At 42.2% G+C, this 26,861-nt stretch overlaps 1 protein-coding gene across 4 annotated transcripts in view; it reads right to left on the bottom strand.

The window, feature by feature from the left end:
* The window catches only part of dna2 (DNA replication helicase/nuclease 2), a 137,118-nt gene that overhangs the window by 64,880 nt on the left and 45,377 nt on the right, over positions 1 to 26,861 (bottom strand). For all 4 annotated transcript variants that reach the window (XR_014620191.1, XM_084323615.1, XM_084323616.1 and 1 more), the window contains exons 4-6: positions 9,608 to 9,889; positions 9,113 to 9,262; positions 673 to 856 (exon numbers count right to left, since the gene is read on the bottom strand). Coding sequence is in view for 3 of the 4 variants with exons in the window: in XM_084323615.1 (XP_084179741.1) it covers positions 673 to 856; positions 9,113 to 9,262; positions 9,608 to 9,889 (616 nt within the window). In the remaining variant the exon portion in view is untranslated. The remainder of the gene's footprint in view (positions 1 to 672; positions 857 to 9,112; positions 9,263 to 9,607; positions 9,890 to 26,861) is intronic.

Raw genomic sequence — 26,861 nt, 5'->3', positions numbered from 1 at the left:
TGAGAGAGAGAGAGAGAGTCAGCATCTGTCTCGATCCACCATCTGTACCCTGAGAGAGAGAGAGAGAGTCAGCATCTGTCTCGATCCACCATCTGTACCCTGAGAGAGAGAGAGAGAGAGAGAGAGAGAGAGAGAGAGAGAGAGAGAGAGAGTCAGCATCTGTCTCGATCCACCATCTGTACCCTGAGAGAGAGAGAGAGAGAGAGAGAGTCAGCATCTGTCTCGATCCACCATCTGTACCCTGAGAGAGAGAGAGAGAGAGAGAGAGAGAGCATCTGTCTCGAACCACCATCTGTACCCTGAGAGAGATAGAGAGAGTCAGCATCTGTCTCGAACCACCATCTGTACCCTGAGAGAGAGAGAGTCAACATCTGTCTTAATCTACCATCTGTACCCTGAGAGAGAGAGAGAGAGAGAGAGAGAGAGAGAGTCAACATCTGTGTCGAACCACCATCTGTACCCTGAGAGAGAGTCAGCATCTGTACTGAGAGAGTCAGCATCCATCTTGATCCACCATCTGTACCCTGAGAGAGATAGAGAGAGAGAGAGAGAGAGAGAGAGAGAGAGAGCATCCGTCTCGATCCACCATCTGTACCCTGAGACAGATAGATTTATTTTCTTTGCAAAAGAAAACAGAGAAATGGTGCAAACCATGGTCGTCCAGACCCTTACCTTAAACATGTCTCCCAACACGGCACGCCTCACACAGCGGATGGCACTGGACACACTGGTCCCAGAAATCAGCCAATCAGGAAAGAGCACCAGGAAGCCCTGTTCATTGTCCACCAACCAGACGCCAGCGTCACACCGGCCCTCCAGGTGAACCACGTCGCCATTGGAGACAGGAGTTAACACCCTGGAAAAAGAGACCAGTGATTTATTTTCTTTTACACCTTTGATTATAGTGCCACCATCTGGCTGTTTGGTGTGATATTAAGATATTTGTTGTGATCCATTGGAATACCAATATCTGTCATTGTGGCAAACTTCATGTCTCCATCATGTACTATGTCATGTCTCCATCATGTACTATGTCATGTCTCCATCATGTACTATGTCATGTCTCCATCATGTACTATGTCATGTCTCCATCATGTACTATGTCATGTCTCCATCATGTACTGTCATGTCTCCATCATGTACTATGTCATGTCTCTACGATACACTATGTATTTACTCAGCTTGATGGCTTTTTGGAGGAACAGAATGTTGCAAAAAATTATTTGAAGCCCATCATCTGTAGCCACATAGAAGGGCTCATTGAACAATTTCGGAACTACTTTCCCGAAAGAGAGCACGGACAATATGGACAACTGGATCCTAGATCCGTTCATTACGCAACAGGCCTCCCACTGTCTGAGCAGGAGGCGCAAATTGATCTTTTGTGTGACGAGAAAGTCAAGTTCACTGGACAGGGCCTCACAAAGTTCTGGATATTCAAAGTTCGAGAAAGCTTGTCCCCTTCGCATCAACATACCTCTGTGAGGCCGGATTTTTGGCACCGACATTAATACAAAATAAATACAGATCCCGCCTCAAGAGTAGAAGCGGATCTCCACCTCTTTCTCAGCACAACGCAGCCACGTATCATGGAACTGTTCAAATGTAAAGCACACCCTTCCCATTAACACATTGGTTGCCAGCCGGATATGACTATTTATCGCTTGGATGCCAGCACGTTAATCAATGGGAGGACAAGCACATTTGCGAGCACATAAACTATATCTTAAATTATGGCTATGTGTCTAATACACCCGTCGCTTATCAATGACTTGCTTTCAGTCAACATGTACGAAACGGATTGTTTTTTCATCAGTACATTTCCGTTTTATACCGTTTTGAAGATTTCTAGTGATTCGGTGCGCCTGCGCAGCAGAATCAGGAAGCAACAAGGGCGGTGTGTCCCTCCCACGCAGACCATCGCCGCTGAGAGATCGCGCTGTTCAGGTGAAAAGATGCGACGGCTGCCTCCTCGTGTCCCGGAGGTCCACATTGCAGCCGACCTGTGGGAGGCATGGCCTAACAGCGTTCGAGACAGGGGAGGGTAGAATTGGAAAATACGAAAATTGGGATGGGAGAAAAATTGAAAATGTAAGAAAAAGTTGATAAAAAACAAAAAAAAAATGCTAGGATTCCAGAAAAATCCGCGAAAATAGCTCTTTACTGGAATACACAAAACACGTAATTTTTCGGCCTATTTATGAATCGTTTTCAAATAAACGCTAGATTATCGATAGTATATGTGTACTTATGCACGCTAGAGAAGTGGGCTGAAAAATCTATTATCCATGACCTGGTCAGCGCTAACGTCATACACGCACACACATACACACGTTGTGACCAATGTTCCCCCTAAAGGCCTCTACATGCTACAGCAACTTCAAAGCAACTGCAACACAACATCGGCGCGATTTCAGCGCGGTTGTTTTAGAGGGTCTTGTAGACTGTGTTGCTTGGACGTTGCGTACATGTCCCCAGAATCTAATCTGAACAACCGTTGCGTTGATATTGCGTAGCAGTGATTGGTTGGTTAGCGAATGGGGGCGGGGCTGTCATAGAATAATATTAGTCCCGCAGAGAATAATATCCTCCATTGTTGAAGCCAGCGTTGACGCTAAATAATCAGCGTCACATAGCTCGCCTTTTTCTGAAAACCCAAGCACATATTGTTCCATAGCATACGCCTTCAGTTGATCATGACAAATCCTCTTACCTTGACGATTAAAAAGCCTCCATAATTTAGTAAATAAAGATGTAGCCAGCCAGCTAGCATTGGGTCTATTCAAAATGCTATCCACATTAGCTACATTAGCTAACCAAGTAAATACAATGGTATCCGTCCTGAGGTAACGTTAAATACAACGTTTGCTAGTCGAAATGACTGGACACACACAGGGACAAGTTAAACATCAATCAAGTAATTTATTCCAATAGGTAGTTTGAGCTGCATGTGAGCCGAGGTCCTCTCCATTGGAAACTATGTTGTTACGGTAACGTTAGCTCGAAAAGCACAGAAAGTCAAGCTGCTAGCAACAGACACTATAACACTTCCGGTCGGGGGTTTTCAAAATAAAAGAGCGACGTCTAAAATCACCGGAAATACGTTTATTTTGTACATTATCCAAAGTTAACACGAACCTAAACTAACTTTAGATTAGTTTAGGTTCGTGTAACGTTAGATATTGTAAAAAATAAACGTATTTACGGTGCTTTTAGACTCGCTCTTTTATTTTGAAACCCCCCGCCCGGAAGTAAAAATTATACTTATTTTTCTGCTTTTATCAATGGGTTGGTTGAGAAGGGAAGCGTCTCTATCTAGGGAACCTAGCTACATACGGGGTACAATGTTACATAGGCTGCGCGTTGATTTTGCAGAAGCATAAAGGTAGAGTGTCTGCAACACCGTTGCTTTGTCGATGTTGTGTCGAAGTTGCTTTGAATTTGCTGTAGCATGTAGAGGCCTTAAGGTGCGCCCGTGCGCGCACATGGCAAAACGCTCCCGCGCACATCTGAAATCGGTCGCGCAATTTTAATTTTTTTTTATTCAACAAACATGACCATGTTCACGTCTTAAACTCATACTGAGGCCTTAGTTTTGGTTTTAAATTGCATATCATCATTCATTTATTTATTGTCACACAGAGCAGAAGAATTTTGCCAAAACAAACCAATAGTATCCAGCTGCAGAACGGCAGACCAGCCACACTCTCAGACCCAAACGCTTTAACGATTTAATTATACATCAAATGATTTATGTCAAGGATTGCAATGCCTCGCTTGAATGAAGTTAACTTTTCACCTGGATAACGTCAACATTCAGGGTGAATGTAATGTGAGAAATTGGGATAAAAAAAAATATATATATATATATATTTTTTTTGATCGGATCGGGAAAGATCGGTATCGGTAGATACTCAAAATCACATGATCGGGATCGGATCGGGAGCAAAACAATTTGATCTGGACATCCCTAACGGTAACCTGTTGTGTGTGACGTTACCAAGAGAAGCCCCGCTTTCAGTGCTTTGTGGGACAATGCAAACGCGAAAATGTACATTACAGATGAACTGCAGAGAAAATTTATTATCCCGGTCGAGACTAATTGGAAGCGGAGTGCAACGCGTGCAAAGCTTGACCATATGTTTATGTGTCTAATAAAGGTGCTGGCGATCTCAAAGCTCACATGGACACAGCAAAACATTACAAACAAAGCAGTGCGAGGCGAGAGTTTGATGGCAAAGTTGACCGAATTGATTGAAGAATGCAGCTATACAGAGAGAAAGAAAATAATTGAAAACTATTTTTATGCCTCAAAATGATGTTTTGGTTTGATAAGATGCTTATGATACAATCATTCTAAGGATTATGTGTGTAATAAATTAGTTTAGTACAATAATTGCAACAAATCTGAAACTGCATAGTGCACTTTTAAATTAGTATCTTTGTGAGGTTACCGTTTTATAATTTACATTACATTGAAAAGATAAAGATATATTTTTTAAAGCTGGATTTTCTAATACAGAAGAGGTATTATTTAGAACAGTGATTCTCAACTGGTCTAGCCTCGGGACCCAACATTTTCCTTAGTCATTAAGTCGCGACCCAAATTTCTTAACCACTATGATTTTTTTTGCAGTAATACACAATCTTTCATGCATTGTTAAAAACATGAAATAAACTCAAAGGGCAACAAAAGTGCAACTAGGGCTAAAAACCCAATGAAATAAAATAATAATAAATAATATGCTTCTTAGCAGATTTCTTAGCTTAACATAACAGACCTAAGTTTGGGGGAACTAATGGGATAACTGGGGTTGCAACAAAAGTGCAACTAGGGCTAAAAACACAATGAAATAAAATAATAATAATAATAATAATAATAATATAATAATAATAATAATAATAATAATAATAAATAATATATCCTTCTTGGCAGTCTGGGGTGATGGTAGACAAAGCAACTCTGAGGTCATGCTCAATGTCCAATCTGTTCCTCTGCTTTGTCTTAAGCCACTTCCACAAAGATAGGTAGCAAAAAAAAAAAAAAAAAAATTCCCAATCCCAATCAAAATGACCCCGCGACCCACTTTTGGGTCGCGACCCACCAGTTGAGAAACACTGATTTAGAACATTACATCATATTTTTCTTGTTATTTATTTTGTCCAGTAAGACTTGAAAATATATATTATTTTGTCATAGGTTGATTGTTATTTTCTTGAGATTTGTCAGATAGATTACTTTAGGCATACAGCATGTTGAGTAACTTTGGTTATAGAGAGATATTATTTTGTTATATAAAATAATATAAACAATAATTGTATATCCATACAGAGGAGGTATACTTTAAATATATTATAATGATAAGGCATCTTTGAGTAAACTTTGATTAAGTATCTCGAGGCTGAAGGCAGAGTGTCCTATTTAAAAAAAAATCACAATATGGTCACCCTTGAAGTCGCATTATAATTCACTTAATAAAATAATGACGAGTCAGCCTCCTAAAAAGACAAAAGTTAGTGACACGACTCACACCGCTGCCGCCAACCCAGCCAAAGTAAGGACTATGCTCTGTATCGTCAATCACTGGTCAAATAAATATTTGATTAAGGAATATAATATGCCTTTTTGTATTATTTCTCTGTGTATCAGCAAAATGTATATATTTTTATGTTAGACATTAAGGGAAATTAAGATTCTCAGATTTTTTACAAACCGCCGCTTATCAACTAACCGGTTAACCGGCAGGTGACGTATGTTGCTCAGTAGTTGCTGATGTCTGCTCAGGAGGTTTGAGTGTTTGCTCAGACCGAAAAATAATTAGAGGGAACATTGGTTGTGACCGCTGTGAAAAAGCATCAGATTACCCCAAAACTGGTCAAATAGATTCCTTACCTCAGATCAAATGTTCTGCAAAAAGATTAATCAAATTCCTGATCGCCATTCCAAATATCGATCGCGTTTATTGATCCAACGTTATACTCCGAAACAGATAATCGACGCTGCTTCCAGTCCCCTCAATGAATGCACTAGTATCAGGTTGCATGCCCCAGAAGTCAAATGTGGACCGGAGTTCTTTTTTCTGATGCAAGTCCCATCGACTCCAATCCAATGATGTGCATTACCATTCGGGAGACGATAGGGGGCGGTATTTGCCCTTTGAGCTCAGAGCCATTCACAATGATAATGTCAGGCTGGACGGATGAAAAATGTATGGATATCGCTAATAAAAGAAATAACGATTAAATAACGAGCACTGTAATATCTATCATGCGCTGTCATGTCTATCATGAACTATGTCATAGAATAAAATAGAATAGAAGTACTTTATTGATCCTGAGGGAAATTTAGCACCACAGATCGCTCACAATGAACATTTAGGTACCGTACTTTTCGGACTATAAGCCGCGGCTTTTCCCCAGATTTTTCGACCCTGCGGCTTATATAACGGTGCGGCTTATATGTGACTCGACGTGACCAAACCCGAAAATGTAAAAATCTAAATATTGCTTTTTTGACTGCATTGAAATGTTATTTATCTGTTCCCTTATTTGCTAAACTTAATACAACTTGTAAATGAGTTAATTCTTGTTATTTGTCCGACAGTATTGTGTCCCAATGCTAATTACATATGGTAATTAAACATTAAAACACCTGCGGCTTATAGTCCAGTGCGGCTTATATATGTACACATCATTCAATTTAGCTGCTGCGGCTTATAGTCAGGTGCGGCTTATAGTGCGAAAAGTACGGTAGTCAAAAGACTAAAATAAGAATAGGAATAAGAATAAAATAAATCATGTCTATCATGTACTGTCATATCTCTATTGTGTACTAAGTCATGTATCTATCATGTACAATGTCATGTCTCTATTATACATTATGTCATGTCTCTATCATGTGGTGTCATGTCTCTATCATGTGCTATATCATGTCTCTATCATGCACTGTAATATCTCTATCATGTGCTATATCATGTCTCTATCATCTCTATCATGTGCAATATCATGTCTCTATCATGCACTGTAATATCTCTATCATGTGCTATATCATGTCTCTATCATGCACTGTAATATCTCTATCATGTGCTATATCATGTCTATCATGTGCTATATCATGTCTCTATCATGTGCTATATCATGTATATCATGTGCTGTGTCATGTCTCCATCATGTGCTGTGTCATGTCTCCATCATGTGCTGTGTCATGTCTCCATCATGTGCTATATCATGTCTCTATCATGTGCTATATCATGTCTCTATCATGTGCTATATCATGTATATCATGTGCTGTGTCATGTCTCCATCATGTGCTGTGTCATGTCTATCATGTGCTGTCTCTATCATGTGCCGTGTCATGTCTCCATCATGTGCTATATCATGTCTCCATCATGTGCTATATCATCTCCATCATGTGCTGTGTCATGTCTCTATCATGTGCTGTGTCATGTCTCCATCATGTGCTATATCATGTGCTATATCTAGGGCCGTCTTAAATACTTCGAGGCTTCGTTCGATGGCACAAGCTTCGAACATTAAAAAAAAAAAAAAAAAATTAAATAAAAATAAAGATTTGATTTGTGTGTGTGTGTGTGTTGTGTGTGTGGTGTGTGGTGTGTGGTGTGTGTGGTGTGTGGTGTGTGGTGTGTGGTGTGTGGTGTGTGGTGTGTGTGTGTGTGTGTGTGTGTGCATGGGGCCATTGGGTGGGGCCGGGGGACAAATACACTGGAGGAAAGTAACCCAGCTCAGCACTGCCCAAATTATATCATCACTATTGCCTGTTTGAAGGATATCATCCTCAAACACATATACACCTACATGCCTTGTAGAATTCCACACATAAGAAAGAAAGATACTGGGATGAATAAACAAAATAGGAAATAAAATAAATTATATCATCACTATTGCCTGTTTGAAGGATATCATCCTCAAACACATATACACCTACATGCCTTGTAGAATTCCACACATAAGAAAGAAAGATACTGGGATGAATAAACAAAATAGGAAATAAAATGTAGAAATGCATGCAATACATAAATAAATATCAATCTCCATATATGAAATAAAACATTTAGATAAGGTGCTACTGAGATGTTTTGGTGAGTTCTTTGTTTTTTTGTGGAAGTAGCCCTTCTTAAAAATGCATGAACATTCACTGATAATTGGTCTGTAGTGGAGTCTACAAGGTCTACATTGCCGGACCATGTAGAATCCGGACCTTGTAGACTGACATAATTCTGTGCATAGTTTAGTCTACACAGGCCATATTTCAAATAATCAAAATCTTACTTCATTCATCTTAAACATTCTTGATTTGGGGGATTGGTAGTTCCCATGAAATCTGAAGTTGTTCAAACAACAACAGCGATCCACCTTGAATTAAATCACACGCCGAGTGAAACCTTGTTGGCTGCGTCACAGTCACGAAAGGGGCTACTTAATTCATTAATCCAATCCACTTTATTTATAGAGCACATTTAAAAACAACAAAGTTTACCAAAGTGCTGTACAAGTCCCACAACATAAAAAAAAAATAATAATAAAAAAAATCCGAAGCTTCAAATTAAAATCGAAGCTCGGCCCTGAAGCTTCGATTGCCAAAAAAAGCTTCGAAGGTCAGCCCTAGCTATATCATGTTTTTAATTGTATTGTATAAAATAGCATTAGATGGCTGTGGGCCAGACTCAAATATCTCCTTTAATGGGAGACTTGTTGGATAGAAACCCTCAGGGCCACTTCCTTTCCAGGTCTCAATGAGGATATTCTCACCCTTGATGTAACTTCCCTGTGAGTCCTTTTATAAGGAATACTGTGTTGCTTTTCTATTATGTTATGCTACATTATTTTGTCTTTGCTTGGCTTGATGCCGTATACTGTAGGTCTCATATCACCATCTCTCAGTACAGTCGTTTTGTGGTATTCTCTGAGGGTCCACCGTTATGAGTGCTATTGACCTCCACTATTGTACACCATTGATGGTTTGGATCATTTGGAAATGTTTTATAATAATAATAATAATAATAATAATAAAATATGTTTTTTCACACCGAATTTTAGTTTCTAGTTTAGCTTCAGTTAACTAATAACCTTGCGGCACACACACAGTACCGACCATCCATCTCGGAGCAGGCAGGTCTCAGTGGGCTGCAAGGCTCGGTAGCAGGAAACAGTCAGGACCTTAACACCTGGTCTCTCCTCCACATCCAACACACAGTACCGGTTATTACCTCCTGGTAATAATATCACATGGTCTGGTAACCTACTGTGAGAGAGAGACAAGAGACAGAGACAAGTGAAGTGAATGGTTCAAATGTTCAGATGTCTGACATGTAGAATAGACTGTGGTTCAGATGGTTGACATGTAGAATAGACTGGTTATGATGTTTGACATGTAGAAGACTGGTTTAGATGGTTGACATGTAGAATAGACTGTTCAGATGGTTGACATGTAGAATATACTGTGGTTCCGATGTTTGACATGTAGAATAGACTGGTTCAGATGGTTGACATGTAGAATATACTGTGGTTCAGATGTTTGACATGTAGAATAGACTGGTTTAGATGGTTGACATGTAGAATAGACTGTGATATTAGGTGTGTTTCCTACCGGGGTGCGTTGGATTTCTCCTCCTTGACCAGGGACGTGCTACCGTCCATCGCCTCCTCAAACCACGCCTCTTCCAGCCCCTCCCCCACACACTCTGATGTCACTCCTGATGCGCTTTCTGATGATGTCACGGCTGCATCTCTGTCGGACAATGTTGCAGCAGGTCTGTCTCCGTCTGATGATGTCATGGCTGTTCCCGCAGCAGTCTGTTCTGTTATTACTGTAAAAACACACTCCTCTTCCACCTCTTCCTTCCCGGCTCTCACACCTCTGGACAACTGCCTAGGAGCAGAAAACAAGATAGGGTCAGACTGTTGGGAGCAGAAAACAATAGGGCTGTCTTAAATACTTCGAAGCTTCGTTCAATGGGCACGGGATTCGAACGGGGACAAAAAATAATATATATTTAAAGGTCCCATGCATTATAAATAGCCTTTTCCAGTGTTTAGCATTGTTTCCTAGCAATGGGGGATTATATCAATGTGGTCTCCGTCTCTAATTATCATATTGACTCATCAGTCTAGTCTCGAGTTCACGAGATCTTCCCTCACTCAAGCCATTCTGATTTGACCGTTTTGCTGACGTGAATACTACTGGTTGTAGTCACCGCCCACAATTCGCTCAACAGAGCAGTGAAATTACTTCCTCAAACAGAGGGTGCGACAGACAGCAGAGAACGAGCGAGCGAGAGCGAGAGAGAGAGAGAGAGGGACCGCGGCGCAGGAGTGTGTGTAAATGTGTGTGTGCCTGATGGTTTTAGTTCATTGATGTCGAATATCTTATATCTATTGTCTCCCCAATGTGCAGGCTGTAGGACCGCACCCTTAGCGGGGCCCCCCGTACATCTCTGTCTCTCTCTCCGTACATATGGAAGTCGTTATCCCCAGTCCCTTTTTCAACACACACAGACCATATATGGCAATTGTTTAGATTAGTGACCGCCCAGCCAGGCCCATTACCCCCTAGCCCCCTCGTTTACACACACAGACAAGCACACACACACACCCCTCCCTTTTCTCTTTGTCCACGAGAGGTATAAAGTCATGTGTGTCCTCATTCTGTGCGAGACTGAGCCCCGTGAAAGCGCTGGAGGGCGACTGTTCTCTTCTGTGTGAACGACAATAAAGACTCCGTTTGAAATACAACTTTGTACCTTGAATATCTGGTCATATATATCAATCTAAAGGACTTGGGATGGTTTGATAACCTAACAAGTGGAGGCGCTGCTGAGATTGATTTGGGCCAGCTGACCAACCAAGAAGGACGGAACGAGAACTCCTGACATCAGAAGGAGGAAAGGAGACATGGAGAAGAAAAGAGACGGTGCAGAAGATCCAGACATTCACACCAGCTGTCTGTGGCGCATCTGAATCAGGGGAGAGATGCCAGCAGCAGCCCCTCAGACGTGCGAGACGAGACCACCAGACGACCCTCGACCAGGAGACAGGCAGGAGAAGACGGAGGACAGGCCGGAGATGAAGAGAGGCAGACTGGAGGAGGAGGCAGCTAAGCAGCAGGGGCCAGAACGCTGCCCCATATCTCCTCCCAGTGAGGCCAGGCACCGCAGCGTGGTACACAGATCATCTACGACGAGAACAGGAAGAACAGCAGGAGGAGAGACACGCAGGGATGGGTCTTCTCCCGTCACTCCATATCACTGTCAAAATATCTTTGCGCATGCTCCCACGTGCACGCCCGTATTCCGATCTGTGCAATAATATTCACAGAGGTATATATTGTCATTTGAAACAAGTTACCAATGCATTGTCCCGTGGGATTATGCCCCCCCCGCGGCAAAATTAATTAGTATCCCCATCAATCTCTCTATCTTAGTGGGGCAGATAAGCTCATATATGGAAGGTATTGTGCATTTTATGAAAGAAGCATGAAACTTTCTACAGTGTTTCTATATACCATGAAGTTTGTTTTCAGATGTGGAAACTAGGGATGCTCGATATTGGCTTTTTTACCGATACCGATATTGTCCAACTCTTAATTTCCGATACCAATATCAACGATACGGATATATGCAGGGTTTCCCCCCCCCCAAAAAAATGGAATAATTTCAGGTAATTAACATTACACATCTCAACATTATACACATCTCAACATTATGCATACTTTTGACAATAAATAAAATCAGAATTTGTTCTTACTTGCTTGCCTGGGTAAATAAAGGTTATAGAAATGTAAAAAATAAAAAAAGTATTTCTTTTAAACAGATACCGATATTTTCCGATATCACATTTTAATGCAGATATCGGCCGATAATATCGGACATCCCTAGTGGAAACACTTCTGAATTTACCTCTGGAACTTGTCAGAGGCTGTACACATTTTGGGCTCTCAAAAACATGTTATTTTTTAACTTTTTTCCAGGCACAGGTATTATATCAAAAAGAAGAGTTGTGGAACCCACTGGTCATCATAAAAGTGCTTTAATAGATTAAATCAGCTGTATAGGATATGGCAATTGGGTTTCATGTCATACAAACACACCTCACACAAACACAAAGACTCAAAAAAGGACTTTCAACAATATGAGTGTTAAATTTGATTGAACAGTTGACATCTCTTAACCTACCCTAGTTGTAGTAAGTAGTACCTGCCCTACAATGACATCATTAGTGAGGCCTAACAGTCTCCTGAGCATGAGAGCAAAGGGCAGTACACTTGAGGGCAGCCTTTTTCCACTTGCAGCGTGTTGCACACCCTTTCTTGCAACCACAATGGATCAGTTCATAGCAGCTCTGTGATGCTTCTGGAAGGGTGGTCCACAGTGGCTGCCATCCCATTTCTTCTTTCACCCAGCCCCAATCAGCAGGGCTTGGCAGCTGAGGGTCAGGTTCCAAGGCATTGCTCCAAACATTGGCCTGATAGCTGGCACGCTTAATGTGTTGCTCTAGTGCAGCCTTCGTTGGGGGCATTTTCTCCAGAGCTCTGGATTTTGAGTGAAGAGCTCTTTTATAGCTTCATTTACCTCTGTGGTTTCGCTTGTCCCGTCATACATCAATACGACAAAGCGCTCCAACCATGACTTGGCCAGCTCACTCGCATCATCCTGCATCTGCAGGAGCACATTGAAAGCCTCACACTTCAGGGAAAGCCTTCCAAGTCTGCCATGCTGTTTTCTTTCCTCTTCCAGCAAATGCTGAGACTGTCACATCCTGTGAGTGCGTGGAACAATGAGAGAGCAGCACAGGTACTTGGACCCAGCTTGCTGGCTATTTCATGAACGCCAATATATCCGAGGTTGGTTCGACTACCAAGAGCAATCCACATTTCCTCTGGCTTGATCTTCCTAAACATGGCCACGGCCAGGACTACAACATCGGTGTCAACAGTACGAATAGTCACCTTCTTGAAACCCTTCTGAACAGCATCCGACATATGCAGAAGCAAGCGTCTGTTTGCTTCCTCGTGAGCACATGGGGTGAGATTTGTCACGTCACACTGGGGAGGAGAGCAGAGCACCATTTTGCCATGAGTTGCGTAAACTTCTTTTCTCTCATCTACTGTAATTTGCTGAGAGAGGAATCCAAACAATTCTATTTTGTTCTCATCAACATGCAGGAAGTCTTTCCAGTGCTTTGGCAGTGCAGTGGTAGGCATCACCCGTCTCCTGATTCCCTTCCCTCTCTTCTGTCGGGTGGTTCCTTTCAGACTGTCTGGGATATAGATGTCCCAGATAACATCAAGACGCCTTGTTTTCTCAAATTGGGATTTTGCATATGGCTCAAAGACACTATCTGCATAGTCCTGGAAGGTCTTTGCTGGACCAGGATTCAGAAACCTGGACCACAGCTGCACCATCAAGGAACACAGCATCAACCACAGGAGGAGGTTGTGAGTCAGTGTCATCAATCATTATGCAGTGCAAGAGGTCTGCTTTTGTACCAAGTGTCACAATCCGCCTATTCAACCTGGCCACGTCCCCCTCCAATTCAGAGACCCTTCCCTGCACCCCTCCTTCCCTCAGTCTTCCTTGGTCAGCTCTCTTCTCACCCTGCTACCATCCGTAATCCTGTACCACCATCTAGTGGACTACTTCCACTACTGTCGCTGTTGGTGGTTATTCATGCTCGTCTTATCAATCTGTCTTTTGTCTTTAATGTAATCTGTCATGTTGTCCATGCAACCACCTCAAACTGAACCTAAACAAAACAGAATTGCTCCACCTGCCGGCCAAATCCTCCCCCCTGACCGACCTCTCCATCACAGTCAAGAATGCAGCTGTGACCGCGTCCCCGACCGCCAAGAACCTTGGTGTTGTCCTCGACGACCAGTTGAACTTCTCTGCTCACATCGCAGCGACAACCAGAACTTGCAGATTCCTCCTGAGCAACGTCAGAAGGATATGCCCCTTCCTGACAAAAGAAGCCACCCAACTCCTCGTCCAATCAACAGTCATCTCCCGCCTCGACTACTGCAATGCACTGCTTGCTGGCCTTCCGGCCACTGCCATCAAGCCTCTTCAACTCATTCAAAACGCAGCGGCCCGCCTGATCTCAAACCTACCGAAGTCGGCCCATGTCACCCCACTTCTTAGGGACCTGCACTGGCTCCCCATTGCTGCACGTATCCGCTTCAAGGCCCTCGACTTAGCATACCGTGCGGCAAAGGGAACCGCTCCCGCCTACCTCCGGTCAATGGTCTCTAACTACACACCCTCAAGACCCCTACGCTCTGCATCTTCTGGCCGCCTCAGATCTACTCCTATCTAAGCTCCCGGAGGGTCATCAAAGAGAAGCCGCCTATTCTCAGTCCTTGCCCCACAATGGTGGAATGAACTACCCATCCCAGTTAGGACAGCTGAATCCCATCCAATCTTTCGCCGTCGACTAAAGACTCACTTCTTCAACCATTATCTGAAATGATATATTAAAAAAAAAAAAAAAAACCTGACTAACCTTACTGTCACGCACTTGTCCTAATAAACTAACCTACACTGTAACACGCAACACTTTGATGAACATTGTTACTCAGCTGATAGAGATGTACCCTTCTTGCTGTCTTGTCGTACAGAACTTATAAGTCGCTTTGGATAAAAGCGTCAGCTAAATGACTAAATGTAAATGTAAATGTTGCCTACTTTGTTTCCTGGCCTGGTCGCGTGAACACTTTCGGCAACCAACATGCGCTTCTGCGTTTCTCTGATTGGCCGAGTGCCTTCCGCGTTTCTCTGATTGGGCGAGCGCGGCTCCCCCTTAAGCTCCAGGAGAGAGGAGAGAGGCTGAAAACCCGCAGTTCTTGCCCGACTGATGGGAGCCGAATCCCGGATCCGATTTTTCTGATGAATACCCCCAAAACATGGAGGTCCCAAACGCATGGAAGTATTGATTGCGCCGTAACGAATAATTAAAAAAATATACCGTTAACTGGAATATGTTGTGCCTTTACACATGTTGGATTATGTAATTGGTTTGTCATGACAAACGCGTGATTTACCCGGTGGCTACAACAACACACAGTGACTACATGCATGTTTTTTATTAGTTTGTCATGATGGTGGTGCTTCCTGGTTCTCATGCTTGAAGAACTGATCCAGATTGCCATCACGTGTTTGGCAAGCCATATACAGCCGCGAGAAGAGATTGCAATCACGCTTCAAGTTGTATCTTCTGCTTTGACTGTTTTCACTGGGCAGCTGAACAGAGGCAATTTGTTCTTGGGCAGGGTATCTGTCATCCTTTGATGAGTGCGTTGTTCCGTTTTGTGGCAGTGGTCAATTGCAATAGCAGAGACATTATTTTTTATCTACTTTTTCTCCCATTTTTCTATTTTTCTCCCGTCCCCAATTTCGTATTGTCCAATTCTACCCTCCCCTGTCTCGAACGTTGTTAGGCCATGCCTCCCACAAGCCGGCTGCAATGTGGACGAAGCCTTGCATCACATGTCCCCTCCGGTACTCGAGGAGGCAGCCGTCGCATCTTTTCACCTGTACAGCGCGATCTCTCAGCAGCGAGGAGTAACGCGTGGGAGGGACACGCCGCCCCCGTCGCTTCCCGACTCTACTGCGCAGGCGCACCAACCGACCTGTAGGAGTCGCTGTCCACAACGTCCGATCCCCACCCACCAGCTTCCCACCCCCTAACACTGCCAATTGTATTAGTATGAACGACCAGCCAAGCTGGTAGCAACGCAGAGAGCTGGGCTCGAACCCAGCATCTCCTGCATTGGTGGCGAGCACCTTGCCCACTGCGCCACTTAGCCGCCCCAATAGCAGAGAATTTGTGACTTGTTTTATGCACAACAAACTTTCCAACACGGAACTCCTCCAGGATGGCTGGATGTTTATCAGAGAGGACCATCATGTCACAGACATGCACTGATAGCCACCTGTAGTAATGAGTGTGGTCCAGAGCAAACATCCAGGGTAGTAGCTGTGTGAGGGTTTCCACATAGAGCTGAACGTAGCCCTCCTGCAGTGATCTGACGTATATGAGCATGAGGACCTCAAGTGAAGGTTTTCAACCAGTAGTCAAAATGCACACTTTCCCTGACTCGCTGTAGGCACCATTCTTCAAATGTTGGAGGGTCCGCTTCAGGTATGCAGTGCTGATTGGAGGCCAGGGGCAGTAGCTTGTACAGGCTAGCAGCAGTAACTTGGTGGGCCTGTTTAGGTCCAGCTCAGCGGGTATCTGTCCAAATTCTTGAAATTCAAGAAGATGCCTGGCCAATGACACATAACCACTGCCTAGTGGTGGCTTGCTCGAGCGGGCAGGGCATTGCAAAGCTTCCCTTGTTTCCACTTGGCAGAGAGCACAGAGTTCCCAGTTAGTGGGGCAATGCAGCTTCTTAGATGTAGAAGGCTGGGCTGGATCAATCAGGATATGGCGTTTTGACATGATGCAGGCACAGTGTTGCATCAAATTGCTGAAGAGTGTCGTAGGCTGCCTTGCCAGTAGCTAGCTCTTTGGAGGAATTAATGGTGAAGAGGTTGGAGGTGGATTGGCTAAAGGTGCTCCCATAGTCGAGCGGACCGTACACGGAGCAGACTCAAAGCAGACCCAAAGCGGACTCCAAGTGCAAAGCTCCAATTTTCTAATGCGCGGATGTCCGCGCCGCTCACTTGGTGTCACAAAACGCTGCTCAGCGTTTTGGTTGACATCGACCTGCATTTAATGTGACGCCGATTTGCATTTTATTCTGACCACTCGCTTTTTCACTCGCAAAAGAGAATGGCTTTTCTAAATGAAGTGTGTAAAACTGCCAGTTTTATTATCGAAATATTGGAAACGGAGATAACTCTTTATTTTGACATCGGATGACGACGACATGACAGAAGTTGAACAGCGTGGGAAAATGTTTGTAAACTGGCGCGAGACATGTAGGAAATTGGTCCACGGAGATACGCTCGACTATGAAAGCTCAAAGAGTCGAGTCCGCTCGACCATGGGAGCACCTTAACATTACACAATGGCTAGCTAACTAGCTAGTTGCTAGCTATCTAACTGTATTTCATTTCATTCATCATCAACAACATTTCATTCATCAACAGCTAGAAATAGTATTTGATCAATAAGAACATGATAAACACTCATCAAAATCATGCAACAAACTGACACATGGACACAAGGCCATGGCTGAGCAACTGAATGTCTCTTTATTAGACCAAAACTGCCATTTTAACAAACATATATTATTATAAAGGAGAATAATGGGACGAAAAGTGGAAAAATGCAATGCTGAGGTCAATGACCCCTCAAGGTCACCAGAGGTCAGTCTGAACGTGTTTCCTCGTCTGAAATCAAACCTTGGGGTATGTAGATGATATGCTGAAACTTTCATGCTTCTTTCATAAAATGCACAATTAGTTTGCTTAACCGCCATTCGCAGACTGTGTGGGTGACTGTCACTCAAAGCGCTTATGGGCAGAGCCCAGCACAAACCGCATGAAATCCTGAGGTAGAAAATTTTTGCTTTTGAGTAGGCTACTTGATTAAAAATATAAAACAATGCATTTTTTTTAAAGAAACTTTACAGATGTGTTCCATAGACTGACAGGAACTGTGTAAAGTTGCCCAAATAGTGCAAGGAATAGCAATGCATGGGACCTTTAAAAAATCTTGTGCCTCCAATGCAACGGACGTCATATGCCTCATTAACTCCGCCTCTCTTTCTTAACTACAACAAGCACATCGAGATTCCTCATTAACTCCTCTCTGTGTTGAATACAACTTGCTGCTTTTATAAAGCCTCAAATGACAGGTTACAATATTTCATAAAAGCAAAGTGTTTAGTTTGTCTAAGATTTTAAAAGGTTTAAACTTTACAGCACCGACTATTCTCTATAGTTTTACCTGTGTTTGATAAGACACCCAGTCAGCAGCAGTGTCCCGACCGCGTGTATCCTTTCGGCAACTGGCTTGTCCTTCCGCGTTGCTCTGATTGGCCAGCAATCTACGCTAGTTTCGCCCCTACGCCGGTATGAGCGAGCGCATGCGCATGAGCCTAGATAATAATAATAATAATGCGTGCGCCCTCGCACACACGCAGGTTTTGCCTAGATAATAATAATAATAACGCGAGCCTAGATAATAATAATAATAATGCGCGAGCCCTCGTACACACGCAGGTTTTGCCCCCATGTCGGTAGATAATAATAATAATAATAATAATAATGCGAGAACCCTCACACACAGGTTTTGCATAATAATAATAATAATACTTAGACAAACGCACGCAATTGGCACAAGTGTAAATTATGCATTCGTCACTCAGTTTTAACATCGACGCACTTAGCTCAACTCGTTCGTCAGCTTGCTGTGGAGCCTATGGTCACAAGTTCAAATCACTCTTAGTTCAATTATTTTTTTTTTTTTTTACGTTTAATTAATTTATCATCTCTCTATATTAACGTAACTAGCTATTCATATCAATCGAAATAACGTTCATCTCTATATATTTTTTTATCCACTTTTTCTCCCATTTTTTCAATTTTTTTCTCCCATCCCAATTTCGTATCATCCAATTCAACCCTCCCCTGTCACATACGCCGTTTCTTGCCTCCCACAAGCCGGCTGCAATGTGGACTAAGTCATACATAGCACAAGTCCCCTCCGGTACTTGAGGTAACAGCAGTCGCATCTTTTCACCTGCGCAGCTCGATCTCTCAGTGGCGAGGAGTAACGCGTGGGAGGCTCACGCTGCCCCCGACACTTCCTGATTCTACTGCGCAGGCGCACCAACCGACCTGTAGGAGTCGCTGTCCACAACGCCCGATCCCCACCCATCAGTTTCCCACCCCCTAATACGGCCAATGTGTATTAGTACGGACGACCAGCTAAACTGAAAGCAATGTGGAGCGCTGGGCTCGAACAGGCAAGCCCAGCGTCTCCGTCATTCGTGGCGAGCGCCTTGCCCACTACGCCACGTAGCCGCCACGTTCATCTCTATATTAACGTAACTAGCTATTCATATCAATTGAAATAACGTATTGTATTGTTTTCATCTCTATATTAATGTGATTCCATCAACACATAGGTAATATGGTCCTCATTATTCAGCCACAGGCAGGAGTTTTTAGATCACAGGCTGGTCATGCATAATCTCGCCCACCAGACTCTTCTACCGAATTAACTAGGTTGCGCAAGTCAATCAATAGATTACACTTTCTGTAGGCCTAACAGGGTACAAAATAGTTACACGCCCAGCGCCATTGGCTTGTAGATTTATTGGTTGACGCCTATAATTTAAGGTCTGCCCGCCACCTGGCGGCTAACAAAATACACTGCATCGGCCGGCAGGTAATGAGTCAGCTCACTCGGCTGTGCTCGGCATCAATATGATGCGCCGGTGGTGAGTTGAAACTGTGTGTGTGTGTGTGCGTGTGTGTGTACCTTTAAATGTAAATGAGATGCGCTCTGCTCACGGTCAAGTTTGTAACATGAGACGCACATGAGGTCTTACATCACCCGTTCTTTAGCCTACAAGAAAACCCTGCAATCGCGTTTTTGATTGTGCTCTGATATTTTACTATTTCGAATTTGATTTGACCAAATATGTGGAGGCATATTCCCTGCAACAGGTTCAAAGATAACTTTACATTTATTGGCAATTCGTTTCCTTATATCGCTTCCTCCAGGGTTCCAACTTGTGTTGACAAAATGCAACCCTGCTCTGAGGCTGCTCAGCTACGGAGAATCAGCGCTCTCTCTAGACTAGAAAGGTGCACTCAGTAGAGCACAGATGTCCGCCAGGGCGGCAGTCACACATAATAATAATAATAGATTGGATTTGTAATGTACTTTTTGTTCACTGGGATCCCAAAGTGCTACACTACATGGTTAAAACAGTTAAAAAAAATTGAAATAAAATAGTTATTAGTCAAACAAATAAAATAAAATACAGAATAAAAATAAGATAAAAATAGAACATAGTTAATTAAAAACATAGTATAAACAGACAATTTTAAAACAAAAGCGCAATAAAATTAAAATAAAAAGCTAACAGTCAAAGGCCTTTTTGAACAGGTAGGTTTTCAGGCCTGCCTTCTCTATCTATCTATCTATCTATCTATCTATCTATCTATCTATCTATCTATCTACCTCTCTCTCTCAGCTCAGAACTAGGCAAAATCTGCATATGGCTCGCTGATAACAAACTATCATTACACATGGGCAAAACAGAGTCCATTCTCTTCGGTTCAAATAACAAACTCAGCAAGACCGACGGCTTCTCAGTTACAGTGGGTGACAATATTGTCACAAGGAAAGAAGATATTACCTACCTGGGTTCCATCCTAGAGGCAAATCTTTCCTGTGACAAAATGGCATCCAATGTAATAAAAAAAGTCAACCAACGAACTCGATTCTTGTACCGGATCTCCTCACTGGTAAACAAGAATACCCTGAAGACTCTGGCAGGAGCACTCATTCAAGGGTACTACTACGACTATGCTTGCACCTCATGGTACCAAAGCACCTCAAAGGCGCTAAAAACAAAATTACAAACGTCTCAAAACAAACTGGTCAGACTACTGCTTGACCTTACTCCTAGAACCCACCTCACCCCTGCCCACTTTGACAACCTAGGATGGCTTAGAGTAGACGACAGAGTACAGCAACTTGCAATGGGCCTGGTCTACAAGATACACTACACGACCAAGGTACCCATGTACATGTCAAAATACTTCCCAAAGGTCAGTGTAGAGCCATATGAAATCCGCGTTCACGGAATCGCGGACGGAATCGCGGAATTAACCAATAAAAATGGAATCAACTGCAAAACGTGGAATATTGCAGAATTTGGCCTAATCTGGACTGAAATTTCGTTTTTGGGTGGAACGTTTGGTGCACACACGACCGGGGAGGCGGGGACTCTACAGCGTGTTACACACAACACAGCCGCGGTGCTCAAGCGTCTGGCTGCTTCAGTGTTAACATCGTCAAGAAGCTAAACTATTCCACAATAAGCCCTCAATTCAGAGCAGAACAGTATCCTAATGACTTTTATGCCTCCGGTGATAAGGTGTTTTGCTAATTCTGTCAACGTTCCGTGGACTGGACCCGCAAAAACACTTGCGACACTATTGTGATTAAATAGCTATAACGTTAGGACGTTTAGCTTCTAGCTAAATCTAGTGCACACATCCATTTGGTTAACGATTGTCATTATACACTGCCCTTTATAAACTAAATACACTTAAATAGCTATGTAACGTTATAGGACTATCTATGGAAATGATAGCTTCTAGAAGTTCTAGCTAAATCTGGTGCACCCATCGATTTGTTTAATGCAAACGATTGTCATTATACACTGCCCTTTATAATCTAAATAAACTTAAATAGCTATGAAACGTTACAGTACATAGGACTATAGATGGAAATGATAGCTTCTTGCTAAATCTAGTGCACCCATCCATTTGTTTAATGCAAACGATTGCCATTATACACGGTCCTTTATAAACGAAATAAACTAAACTAAAGGTGCCTAAATTATGCATTACTATATTTCATCACAATATAATAGATATAGCTAGGTTACTGACATTGTCATTGTGATAATGTCAGTAGTAGCTAGCTGTATCTATTGTTTACACTTGAAATATGTATTTTTATTTTGTCACAATATTAATTGAAAAATATTGTGTAAAATTGAACTGTATTTCTGAGTTGCAGCACTTAAAAACATTAAATGGACTGTTATATCTTATTCAATTGTGGACATTTATTCATTCCCACTTATTAGACACTATTTCTGATGGTAAAATGAGCATAAAAGGCAAAATACAGAATTCTGAAATATTAAAACGGAAAAAATGGAATTTGGGAAAAAATAAAATGGAATTTGGAAAATAATAAAACGGATTTCATATGGCTCTAGGTCAGTGAATACCACGATCACAACACCAGAGGGAGCTCCACAAATCATGTTAAACCCAGATTCGGCTCAAACAAGGGACTAAACACGTTTCGCAATTATGCCACATCAATGTGGAACGCCCTACCCAAAGCTGTAAAGGAATGTGAATCACTACCCACTTTCAAAAACACTCAAAAAACACCTAAGGGAGACTGCAACTCGAAACTGGCCCCTGTAAATGTCCGAACACAACCCCCTCCAATGTACAGTAAATTACCAAGTATGGTCTTGTCAATATTCCAATGTACAGTTTTGTTTGTACAGTTGTACAGTGTCCCCCACCCACCCCTCCTACCCAACCTCCCCCCCCACTCCTACCCAACCCCCCCACCCACCCAACCACCTCCAATGTACAGTCCCCCCCACCCCCACCTACCCAATCCAATGTACAGTTTCTACGTCAAATGTATATACTCTTTTTTTCTGGACTCTTTTTGTATCACAAACAGTACTGTATTTGCAAATCTGGTATGTCATAAATGTATAGATGTAGCAGTACTGTCTATCTGTATGTCATGTATGTCATATATGTTATGATGAATTGAAAATGGGGGACCCTGATGTAAACAAGACGAAAGTCCCTCTCTGGTCTGCATCCCCTTAACAATTGTATGTATTGAGCTGTACTGTACTGTACCCATTCTGCAATCTGTTAATAAACTTTTCAATCAATCAATCAAACCTCTCTCTCTCTGTTCAATGATTTAAAGTGGCCAAACGTTACAATATAAATACTAATTGGATTTTTGGCTAGTAAAAAATCTGCCCGGCTGGTAGTTTTTAAAATCTACCAGCCAAATGGCTGGTAAGTCAAGAAGTTAAGTTTGTTCCCTGAGGCCTAACACTCACCTACTCATTCTGTTGTGACTAGGGCTGCAACGATTAGTCGACATAATCGACGACGTCGATTATAAAAAATCGTCGACGAGAAATTGTTGCGTCGATTAGCCATAAAAAAAAAATAAAAAAAAAAAATGTGTGCACTACCTATCTTTGTGAGAGTGGCTTCTCAGGGTTCCAGACAACATCATAACATGATGATCCCATAGCACATTTTGGACATTGAAAACATTGTTCCCCTGCAGGAGATGATGATCAGACTAGACACACAATACATTACACACGCACTCCTCTCACTCACACACAGCGATCAGAGTAAGACACACACATACACACTCCTCTCACTCACACACAGCGATCAGAGTAAGACACACACACATACACACTCCTCTCACTCACACACAGCGATCAGAGTAAGACACACACATTCACACTCCTCTCTCTCACACACAGCGATCAGAGTAAGACACACACACATTCACACTCCTCTCACTCACACACAGCGATCAGAGTAAGACACACACACATACACAAATTACACAGTACACACCTCTCACTCACACAGCGATCAGAGTAAGACACACACACAAATTACACAGTACACACACTCCTCTCACTCACACAGCGATCAGAGTAAGACACACACACATACACACACACACGGACTCCTCTCACACACAGCAAACAAAAGTTATTTAAAGTACACTTCCACTTTAATTTGTATTATTTAATTTATTTATCTTGTTATGAGTGATTGCTGTATTGTTCTTCAAATACATTTTCATTTAAAGTGGCTTAAAGATCCAAATTCAAATGTTTCATGAGTCATTATTTTAATTTGCTATGGGATGATCATGTTATGATGTTGTTGTTTGGTCCTGACAAGAGTCTCAAAGTCTGGGGTGATGGTAGACAAGCAACTCTGAGGTCATGCTCAATGTCCAATCTGTTCCTCTGCTCTGTCTTCAGCTGGACCAGAGCTGAGAAGCCACTTTCACAAAGATAGGTAATTAAAAAAAAAAAAAAAATTTTGTTGTTGTTGTTGTTTACATTGGTTTTCGATTAGTCGACTAATCGAAAAAATTATTGGCAGATTAGTCGACTACCAAATTAGTCATTAGTTGCAGCCCTAGTTGTGACACAACATGACATGTTAGGGTTGTCACCTTCCGTGATCATGTTTGAACCAATGTGTAAAAAATCTGTTTTAGATTAGGCTCTAAAAATCTGTTCTATAGGCTATATTTAGTCTAGTTCATTAGACAAAGCATTTAAAAATACTTTGATGAGTCTACATCAATAGCATTAACATTGATGCAGGTAGGTATTATCATGCTAATATGGCGTGTTCTGCGATACCCATTTCAGCGTGTGTGCGAGGGCTCTCGCATTATTATTATTATTATCTAAACCTGCTGCGTGTGTGCGAGGGCTCTCGCATTATTATTATTATTATTATCTACCGGCGTGGGGGGCTGGGGGCAAAACCTGGGCAAAACCTGCGAGCGTGTGGGGGCAAAAACAAAAACCTGCGTGTGTGCAAGGGCATTATCTAGGCTCATGCGCACGCTCATACCGGCGTAGGGGCGAAACTAGCGTAGATCGCTGGCCAATCAGAGCAACGCGGAAGGACAAGCCAGTTGCCGAAAGGATACACGCGTCCCGACCCATATACAAACATGTCTTTTTTATTTTATTTTTTTTATCTTTTTCCCCCTCCTTTTTCCTCAGATTTTTCTCCCATCCCAATGTTAGTCGTTATGCCAATTCCCAATCCCCTTCCTGGTCGCTGCGCACTTACCCCCCACAGTCGGTCTGGGAGAGTGGAGGCTACCACGTGGGGTCCTATGCCACTTAGATCCCATCCGCGCTTAGCAGGCGCCCCGACCGAACTGTAGGAGTCGCTGTTTACAACGACCCGGACCCACCCCGCCAGCTTCTCCCACCCTCTAATACAGCCAATTGTATTAGTGTGAGCGGCCAGCCAAGCTGGTGACAACCCCGGAGCTGTGAGCTGGATTCGAATAGGCGAATCCAGCGTCTCTGGGGTTGGTGACGAACGCAATCTCCGTTACGCCACCTGACCGCACTATACAAACATGTCTTAATAAAACATGCTTAATTAAGTCGAATTCTACCTTTGTCTCTATTAACTACATATAAATATTTATATAATTGTTTGCTTTATAGACGAAGGTTGCAACATAATTATGTAATGTAATGTCGTTGGCTGTGTAACGGAGCAGCCGCCCAGGCAGCGCAGCTCCCGACTCATTATTAATTTAATTAATTAATCCACTTTATTTATAGAGCACATTTAAAAACAACAAAGTTGACCAAAGTGCTGTACAAGTCCCACAACATAAGATACAAAAAATTATAGTATATATCTACAGATATGTAAACAATATTATACAGGTATGTACTAGGGCTGACCTTCGATTTTGTTTTTGGAATTCGAAGCTTCGGGGCCGAGATTCGATTTTAATTCGAAGCTTCGAAATAAAAATAAATTTTTATTTTTATTTATTTTATGTTGTGAGAACTTGTACAGCACTTTGTTCAACTTTGTCAGTGCTGTAAAGTTTAAACCTTTTTAAATCTTAGACAAACAAAACACTTTGCTTTCATGAAATATTGTAAGCAGTCATTTGAGGCTTTATAAAAGCAGCACAATGAACACAAATCTGTCAGTGCCGAGTCCGACCTCATCTTAAATAACAAACAGCATTGCTTGTTGTAATTAACAAAGAGAGGCAGAGTTGATTTAGCAAAAAAAATTAATAAAATAAAATATATATATCTTTTTTAAATAATCGAATTTTATTTTCATATTCGAATCCCATGCCCATCGAACGAAGCTTCGAAGTATTTAAGACAGCCCTAGTATGTACAGACAGATGTGGATATATATATACAGTGAAAGCAGTAGAAGTTTATTTTTTTTCTTCGTTCGAATCCCATGCCCATCGAACAAAGCTTTGAAGTATTTAAGACAGCCCTACAATTTACTACCATAGTGTATATCTGTATCACAGTACATATTAATACTACAACTCTACTATAATACCAATACATCTGATTAGCACCATTACTCAGTAGTACTAATTTATATATTTTCTTTCCAGTTTAATAACCTGCACATTATATACTACTATTGCACTCTGGTTCGGTTGCCAAACTTATTTTTGTTGTACTGTATAATGACAATACATGTTAATCTAATCTAATTTAATCTAATCCCGGATTACCCCAAGGGGATCAATATAAAGGAGTATTGTATGTGATCTTATTGTAGTAATAAGTAGAGATGTTCCGATACCATTTTTTCCGTCCCGATCCGATTCCGATACCTAAGCTTTGGGTATCGGCCGATACCGATACTGATCCGATACCAGTGCATACATCGCTACTGTTTTATATATACTGTTTTTTAGTAATAACTATAAAGTAATGGTATTTATTCAACAACAGGTGATTGTATAGATTAGTATTAGTATCATTAATTGACAACTATCTCAATGAGTTCACCCACGGAATGGTTGTTGGGACCAGGGTTTCCGTTGTCCGGTAATTACCGGTTTTTGACCGGCAAAATCTGTTGAAGTCAGACATATTTAATCTCTCCGGTCATAATGTCCGGTGAAAATAATTCCCTCTAAGCACAATTTGAATTGTATTAAAATAGTTACATTTGTTTCATTGTTGCTTCACCAAGCAGGTCTAATAATGACAACGATGTGTGTTCTATTATGATATGTGTGTGGTGTTCTGATAACGACTATTGGTGAAGCGATGTCGAGATTCATTTGCGGGAGCTAGATTTGCGAGAAGCATGCAACTGCAGAGCCGCAGAGCTGATGCAGTTGTGCGCGCACAGTGCAATACTCCAATTCAGCCATTGGCAATTCAGCTGTTGGGTGGGGGGCGCTGCTGAGCGGTCCCCAGACCGGGATTAGAGCGCCGCTGGCTCTGCGGCTCTGCAGTTGCATACTACTGGTATGTTCTTCGTTGGGACTGGGAGGCGGAGATATAATAGTCATCACGC

The sequence above is a fragment of the Notolepis coatsorum genome (genome assembly GCF_963971535.1).
Source record: "Notolepis coatsorum genome assembly, chromosome: 1".
NCBI lineage: Eukaryota > Metazoa > Chordata > Actinopteri > Aulopiformes > Paralepididae > Notolepis > Notolepis coatsorum.
This window is presented reverse-complemented; position numbering and strand designations above follow the sequence as displayed.